The sequence below is a fragment of the Salvia hispanica genome, chromosome 2 (genome assembly GCF_029641045.1).
Source record: "Salvia hispanica isolate PSC_SH4W2 chromosome 2, Shi_PSC_v1, whole genome shotgun sequence".
In the NCBI taxonomy this organism is placed as follows: Eukaryota; Viridiplantae; Streptophyta; class Magnoliopsida; order Lamiales; family Lamiaceae; genus Salvia; species Salvia hispanica.
The window spans coordinates 35,559,228-35,567,905 of NC_142693.1; the positions used below are offsets into that span (position 1 = coordinate 35,559,228).

At 37.8% G+C, this 8,678-nt stretch overlaps 2 protein-coding genes across 2 annotated transcripts; one reads left to right on the forward strand and one right to left on the reverse strand.

Moving 5' to 3' along the window:
- The first annotated feature begins 369 nt into the window (after positions 1 to 369).
- On the forward strand, positions 370 to 3,468 carry LOC125200589 (HIPL1 protein-like). Its single transcript, XM_048098248.2, has 7 exons — positions 370 to 794; positions 862 to 1,019; positions 1,194 to 1,994; positions 2,070 to 2,280; positions 2,356 to 2,534; positions 2,669 to 2,895; positions 2,969 to 3,468. Exons 1-7 carry the CDS (start codon positions 695 to 697, stop codon positions 3,366 to 3,368), a joined length of 2,076 nt encoding a protein of 691 aa, XP_047954205.2. The 5' UTR covers positions 370 to 694; the 3' UTR covers positions 3,369 to 3,468.
- A 2,685-nt stretch (positions 3,469 to 6,153) lies between these two features.
- On the reverse strand, positions 6,154 to 7,305 carry LOC125200592 (transcription factor MYB35-like). The gene is made up of 3 exons (XM_048098251.2): positions 7,120 to 7,305; positions 6,926 to 7,043; positions 6,154 to 6,746 (listed from the first exon to the last, which is right to left on the reverse strand). Exons 1-3 carry the CDS (start codon positions 7,223 to 7,225, stop codon positions 6,266 to 6,268), a joined length of 705 nt encoding a protein of 234 aa, XP_047954208.2. The 5' UTR covers positions 7,226 to 7,305; the 3' UTR covers positions 6,154 to 6,265.
- Between the last annotated feature and the right edge of the window lie 1,373 nt (positions 7,306 to 8,678).

Genomic DNA, 8,678 nt, shown 5'->3' on the forward strand with positions numbered 1-8,678 from the left:
GTTTGCAGTTAAATTTTTGTCTTGTGAAGTATATTCATTCAAATATAGTGAACGCAGAATGTGTATTTTGAAATTACTACGGAATCAACATCGTCCGCGGTCAAACTGGTAAAGACAAGAAAACAGTCGCAATCAATTAAGATTTCAATTGGCTTGCGTCCCTTTGAAATTTCATTTATGGAATATTAGAATATGTAGTTATTATCCTCATCCTTTCTTACATCATAAATTTAGTTGGATTTCTTCGCAAATTTTCAGCTTTTATTCCATAAATTAATGAGCTAAAGTCAACTACGCAGACATCAAGCTGCAAGTTGATGGTATATTCATATTGGTATCTCATCTTAGTTAATAACAATGTCAACAAGATAAAAACTTTATAATTATATTGAGTCCAACAAATATAGGGTTTGAATTTCTTCTCTCCAATTATCAGTTTATGAGAGACCAAAAACAGGTCAAAGGAATAATGTGGTGCTAATTGTTTGAAACCAAGAAAAGTTTTCATCATTTCATGGGTTTCTGAACATAATCTCTGGTTTTTGTTTCTTCATTTCACTTTTGATGGTTTGATTCTTGATAAGTGGAGTTTTTTTTGTTTGTCCCTCTCAAGTATCTTTCACATAGTGACAAAAAATTTGCTCTGTACTTTCTGTACTTTGCGGCCTATGTTGTTTTTGGTGTAAAATTAGGAATGATGGGAGGCAACCACTTTGTTATTAGGATTATTCAGTTCTTCATCTTGCTGCAATTTCTTGATTCTTGCCTCGCTCTGCCACTCTGCACCGATTCAAGTAAGTCTTTGTTTTCATTCATTAAAGAGAGAGATAGAGCTCATTTGGTGGCTGTATTGTATTACAGGAGCTCCCTTTAGTTCAAATTCAAGTCTGCAGTTCTGCCCCTACAATGGCACCGTGTGCTGCAATGCATATGATGATTTGCTTTTGAAGAAGCAGTTTGTATCTATGAACATCTCACATCCTGCCTGTGCTTCTCTTGTTAAATCTATCCTTTGCTCTGTAAAGTCAACTACTACTTGTTAATCAATACTCATTATTTTTGCTGTGTTTCTTAATTGCTGCTTCTTTCATAGTTATGTCAAAACAGTGTTATGATGCAGCACTTATGGGATTTTCTTGTTTGGCTATTCACTTGTTAGCTTTCTCTAAGTTAGTTTGCTTTAACATCTACAGAGGTGTGATCAGTTCTCAGCTGAGCTATTCCGAATCGATACTGCACCTCGACAAGTTCCTGTGCTGTGCAACTCCACAGTCTCATCGAACTCAACACAGACGAACCAAGCCTCACTCGACTTCTGTTCAAAAGCATGGACTGCATGCCAGAACGTCTCCATCCTAAATTCGCCCTTCGCAGTTTCATTGCAAGGCCGAGCTGGAGCTCCAACGGTCTCAAATTCAAGCAAACTTGCTGATCTCTGGCAGTCTCAAGCAGACTTCTGCAGCACTCTCGGTGGAGCATCCGATGATGGCCTACCGTGCTTTGATGGCACGCCTGTCACCCTCAACGACACTGGGGCTCCTCCGGCCCCTCCAAGTGGTCTGTGCCTTGAGAAAATCGGGAATGGAACATACCTCAACATGGTTGGCCATCCTGATGGCTCAAACCGCGCCTTCTTCTCAAACCAGCAAGGCAAGATTTGGCTGGGAACGATCCCTAGCCAGGGTTCCGGAGGGGTAATGGAGCTCGATGAGGCTACTCCTTTCCTAGACCTAACCGATGAAGTCCATTTCGATGCTGAGTTTGGACTTCTCGGAATTGCATTCCATCCCAAATTCACAGAGAACGGCCGCTTCTTTGCATCGTTCAACTGTGACAAGGCCAAGTGGCCAGAGTGCGCAGGGAGATGCGCGTGCAACTCGGATGTGAAGTGTGATCCATCAAAACTGACCCCGGAAAACGGTGCAAGTCCTTGCCAGTTTCAGAGTGTGATAGCAGAGTTCACTGCCAATGGAACTGCATCACAGCCTTCATTGGTAATTTGACATGAGTTGGTTCAACTGTTTTTGGTTTTAGCATCAATGACAATGTGATTGCATCTTTTTCATTAGGCAAACCCTTCTGAAGTGAGGAGGATCTTCACCATGGGGCTTCCGTTCACGTCTCACCACGCAGGGCAGATCCTCTTCGGACCTCAAGACGGTCATCTCTACTTCATGATGGGAGATGGCGGCGGCGCAGGAGGCGATCCGTACAACTTTGCTCAGAACAAGAAGTCTCTGCTTGGGAAGATCATGAGGTTTGATGTTGATACCATAACAAGTGAGTTTGTGAATATGCATGAGACTGTTTGTAAACACTCTTAAATGCCTCTCATAATCACGATAACCGTTGTAGGTGCAACGGAAGCTAGCCGGCTCGGCCTGTGGGGAAACTATTCCATTCCCAAAGACAATCCCTACACACAAGACAAGGAGCTACAGAAGGAGATATGGGCACTTGGACTAAGAAATCCATGGCGCTGCAGCTTCGACACTGCTAGGCCTTCGTATTTCGCCTGTGCAGATGTAGGACAGGTAACAGCATTCATCTCAGCAACTCCTAATTCCAAAATAAGTTCCAAGAATCAATAGTTATGCACATAAAAAGTGGCACAAAGCATTTACCATCATCTCCCTTAGAAGTTAGAGCTTCTTCAAGCGTTGAACAGGATCACTACGAGGAAGTGAACTTGATCACCAAAGGTGGAAACTACGGGTGGAGCGCCTACGAGGGCCAGTACAAGTTCAACACTTCCGTCGCAAACACCTCACTAGGCTCAACAATCTTCCCTGTGATGGGGTACAACCACTCCGATGTGAACACGAACGAGGGCTCAGCATCCATCACCGGTGGCTACTTCTACCGAGCCACCACAGATCCTTGTATGCAAGGAAGGTAACCAACTGCATGAAACCTATAACTAACTGAAAGCTCCTTGCTAATCTAACTAAGCCATCTTGTTGTGCAGGTACTTGTTTGGAGATCTCTATGCAGGGGCTATATGGGCCGGAACAGAGAGCCCTGTCAACAGTGGCAAGTTCACAAGCAGCAAGATCGCCTTCAGCTGCGCGACTGACTCGCCTATGAGGTGCACGGAGACGCCCGGGAGCTCGGTCCCTGCATTGGGCTACATCTTCTCGTTTGGTCAGGACAATGACGGGGATGTCTACCTCCTCACACAGAGCGGTGTGTACCGTGCTGTTAGTCCAAGCCGTTGCAACTATGCGTGCGCGAAGGCTGCTGCGTCTCCACCCCCTGCGGCCTCCTCGCCCCGGCCTTCCGGAGCAGGTCTTTCAAGAGCTCCTCTTGGGATTTTGGTGGCGATGATGTTGTTTTTGTTTTGCTTGGTTTTGCATGAATTTTTCTGAGTAATTCAGTATAATAAATACAAATAATTATTTTAATATTGGGCTACTGCTTTTAATTATTGGGCCCTTTTGTTTATCGAACTGGGCTAATGTTTGATGATGTATTGGGCCAAATTTTAATTTTTAATAATCTTATTAGTAAACTAGATAATAATTTTAAAATATTTAAAAGTATCATATTTTGGGGAGTAGCATTATATTTCTCTCTTTTTTAAAGAAGTTAACGTTCTTCATTTCAATGAAGCTGTTGCATGCATGATTTTAGCTACAATAATACATGCATGCAACGAATAAGCCATGCTTGATCAATAGTTGAAGCATGCTATACATATTAAATAAAGGATGAGGTGGTGGGAACGTGGCAGCTTATGACGTGGAAAGAGCGTGCTTGCATGTGAAGAAGGAGCTGAGGTGGAATGTGATGTGGAAAGTGGCGAGGATCGCATGACTAAACGAGCTAGGAACAGAGTATAAAAAGGGGAAGCTGCTGTCATTTCTTTTCGTGTGATTTGTGTTTTGTTGCTGAGCTTAGATCGTGGATCTAGAGCGTTTCTCTCTTTCGAATCATTGTACTCATTGATTGTTTCTCTTGTAATACAATTCCTTTCTATTGATCATTCATTGCGTTGCTTATTGCGTTTTATCGCGAATATCGGTGGATTTGTGTGTCACGAGCTAAGATAGGGAGACCTCGGAGAAAAGTCGTAACACAAGCCTAAACTAACAGGCTGTGTCATAGGCAAAACACATTTTTCTTATATATTTATAATAAGTGACCAAAATGAAAATGCTCGAGTCAAAATCGCATTCTAGCATTTATGATTCATCACGACTCCATCTACATACATGTGCACTAGAGTATTGGATTATATTAAGACTATACTAATTAAAAGAATTTGGTGTTATTATGAAGCCGGACCATATTGTCTTAGTGATTTATAAGTGTATTTTGGGGTTTTCTTAGGTAATTTCCTTAGCATTGTAGAATTAAATTTGAGAAGGGAAAAGGTAGTGGAAAAGTAGACAACTTTTATCCAAAGGGTAATCTTTCTCAAGCACATTAAAAAAGCACGATACTTTAGCTAGTAAGTAATGATACTTTTAACAATAAAAAATCTATTAATGAGCGCCAACGCTGTCACGTTTTCTTTAAAAGCCCTATGCAAGCATCCATATAGAAAGAAGCAAAGAGAAAAATGTATTCATTGGAAATAAGTTTGGTTTGATGTTGGCGATCAACATTCTTAAATCATTGGTGGATGATGGGATTTGGGATGCCTTTGGTATCCTCAATACATGGCCCAAGTTTTTGATTGTTTCCTATTCTCTTTTTAATTTCTCTATTCAAATATCGCAACCTTGTATTCTGCAAGTGCGCTTCCACAATTTTAATTTGCTGCTATTCGTCTCTTTCTTTTTGGCTTTGATCCTTCCACAACGTGTGTATTGGCTCTATCTCCTATTGGCATGGTTGTCCACTTGCCGAGGTTTCTCACGCACAATCGCTGGATTCCTTCAATCTGTAGAAATAATTGTTAGTAGGATCCTTAGATGTGACATGTATATAGATTTGGAGATGGGCGGAGGAGGAGGAGCACCACCATCTCAACCTCATCAAGAAGATATACAGTGACACATGATCATCAATCTTATCATAAAGTTGTTGTTTAATATATATACTACTAGAATTATCATATACGTACTCTACTTTGGTTTCAACTTATCACTATCATTATGAGTATGTTTATTTGTTAGGATTCGTCAAGAAGATATACAGTGACACATGATCATCAATCTTATCATAAAGTTGTTGTTTAATATATATACTACTAGAATTATCATATACGTACTCTACTTTGGTTTCAACTTATCACTATCATTATGAGTATGTTTATTTGTTAGGATTCGTCAAGAAGATATACAGTGACACATGATCATCAATCTTATCATAAAGTTGTTGTTTAATATATATACTACTAGAATTATCATATACGTACTCTACTTTGGTTTCAACTTATCACTATCATTATGAGTATGTTTATTTGTTAGGATTCGTCAAGAAGATATACAGTGACACATGATCATCAATCTTATCATAAAGTTGTTGTTTAATATATATACTACTAGAATTATCATATACGTACTCTACTTTGGTTTCAACTTATCACTATCATTATGAGTATGTTTATTTGTTAGGATTCGTCGAGGAAAGTTGACTCAAGGTAATTGAGACATTTCTTTGGGGGATGTGATTTAAGAAATTGATATGTTAAAAGTTAGAGCAGAGGGAATAATGTATAAGAAAGAAACTTGAGTAAAGTATGAGTGAAAATAAAGTGTTTGTCAAAAAAGGAAATGACTCGACTATGTTGGGATAATTCGAAAAGAAATAGACTCTACTATCTTGAGACAAAGAGAGAATATAATTCATTGGTTTAGTATTTGTTTGATTTTTAATATGAAATTTTATAATAAAAAATAAATCTGATCAAATCCAAAAGTCCAAATACTCGAAATTTGAACTATGAAATCGATCCGATCTGAAAAATCCAAAATTGCATATAAATAGAATCCAATTCTATTTGAAAATCCAAAATATAATAACCAGACACCATTAGAATTATTCAACATAAAATTTTTATATTTTTGGTAAGTTTATTAATAAAACATAGTATTTTATTACTAGTATAATATACTATAAAAATATATTTTGGATTTTAAAATATCCAATCCGAATGAAAAATACGCAAAATCTGAACTAAATTTTAAATTTCAATTTGATTGGAATTTCAGATTCAGGATATTTTGGTCACCTCCAGACAAATGGAATATTCAATTTCAATCAATAGAGCAAGACATGGACACCATGTGTACAAAAGCAAACACAACTGTTTTGATCAATAGTAAAATGGCTCCTCATAGAAGCAAGGCAGCTGCGAGCACATCTCATCTTGCTTCCCAATCATCGCTTCCACAAACGCAGACGACGTCGTCGCCACAGCATCAAAGCCTCCTCCACCACCGACATCAATCTTCCCCTCTCCCAAAACCTCATCATCACCACCTCCGTTTTCTTGCGCCGCAAACGCCTCCTCCAGAAAGAAATCACTCCAGCTGAAGCTCGACGCCTCTTGATTCCCAACCGAGACCTCCGCATTCACAGATGGCGTCGTCCCTTTGAAGCCCCTCGAGAGACCGTGGTGGCGCGTGGCCGGAAACGCGCCCATGCTGCCGTAATCGGCCAAGATCTGGGAGAAGGGCTTGTGAGTCACCGGATCGATCCCCATCGCCGACAGCTTCTTCTTCAGTTTGCTGTTCCATACATTTTTCACGTCGCTCTCCGTCTTTTCTCCCAGCTGTTGGGCTATGATAGTCCACCTGCAGATGCCGACGCAGAAAATAATATTAGCACGAACTATATTTTCTAAATTTTAGCACTCTTGATCTGTACTAATAAAATTTGGATAAATTTTAAAAAATTATTAAAAAAAATTAAAATTTTAAATTCAAATTCGCATGTGTGTGTTTCAATCTCGTATTTTATTTATTTCTCGAACCTGCTTCCGACCACGGAATGCAGCTGGATGATCAGATCCTCTTCCTGAGGGGTGAAGCTTGTGACCTTTGGATCAGGCTTTTGATTACTGCTCCATTTCTTCCCACTTCTTCTCTGCCCTGCCATCATCCAAAATCACCTAATAAAATTGTTAATTTAATTCGATCTTGTATATATTGATATCTATATATATACCTGATGATCTCTTGGAACAAGTTGTCCAGTTACCTATTCCTCGTTGCTTGGAAGCAAAAGCCGCAGCCATTTTTGCTTCTGCGTCTCCGCTGCTGTTTTTAACCATATGGAGAATTAGTAGTACTATATGATTTTTATCAATATTGTGGTGGAATTGTGATAAATTTAAGAGGCCTTTAATAAACAAGGAGGAGATAAAGAGGGCAGAAAAGCATGGGGTGAGGTACTTTGAAGTGAATTTGCATGACTACATGCATCCTCTTTTCCTATTTTTCTTTTTTGGAATAGAAAATTGTATAGGGAATTACTAAATAAATTTGTGAGACAATATGCGTTCTTGTGTTTATTTTAATGGTGCAAAGAGCACCATAATCAGGTTTGAATTGGGTGAAGTATAGATTTGAGCTAAGTATGTAACATGATTCTCACAACTTGCATGAGAGATTGAGAGGTGGTGGAAAATGAAATGATAATTGCCTGTGTAGTTAATTTAATGTGATTAGTTATAAGGATTAATTATCTAAACCAAGAACAAAAGATCACAGATCAAGAAAATATCACAGCTTATGCATGAATAAATTATTTAAGTATACTCCCACACAATAGTGTTCATGTCCCATTAGATGACAATCATGTTGCAATCAATATTGAAGACCCTAATGCATACGAGCATAAATGGAGCCTGGATTTTGACGTTGGAAGAAACAAATCATTATAGTACTCCATATTTTTTGTTATCGATTTTTTCACAAAAAGGTGTAGGGTTAGCACCAGAGATTGTTGAGTGACAATCGATCTCTAAACCTCTCACATAATGAACCTATGAGCAAACCATAACATTGCACTTTTAATATCCCTACATGTAATATTTCATTCGTCTTTTAAAAATAGCTTTTTATAAAGAATGATAAATTTTTTAATGTTCAATTAATAAAATAAAAAATAATAATTAAAGCAGTGTTAATTAAAAAAATGAGACTTCAGTCATTATTAGTTTATAATCATATAAGAACCACAGTGGTATAAATAAGATGATATAAGAATAATGTATGAAAAAAAAAAAATTAATTAATTAATTAATTTTGAGAAAGGGAATTATTTGTGGTCACGAGAGAGAATTATACATACTACTCCCTCCATCCACGAAACATTGTCCAAGTTTGACTTGATAAGGGTTTTAAAAAATGTGAAAAAAAGTGAGCGGACAAAGTTAGTGCATTGTAGATTCCACATTTATATATTGTTTTTATAATAGAATATTAGTGTAATAAATTAGTTAAAAGTGAGATCCATAACCATTTACTAAAAATGAAAAAAAAGATAAAGTCGACAACATTTTGAGGATGAACGGAAATAGTAAAATTGGACAATATTTCACAGACGGAGGAAGTTGTTATGAAGTTTGCCTTGATTTAACTTCAAATGTCCCTTTATTTAAAGGTATAATATTTTTTTTTTCCTTAAAATGATTTTTGTTAAATAAGTTCCCAAATTGCAGAGATCACAATTCAGTAATTCAGCGAAGATAAAAAAGATGAAAATTGAAAACGAAAGCTATA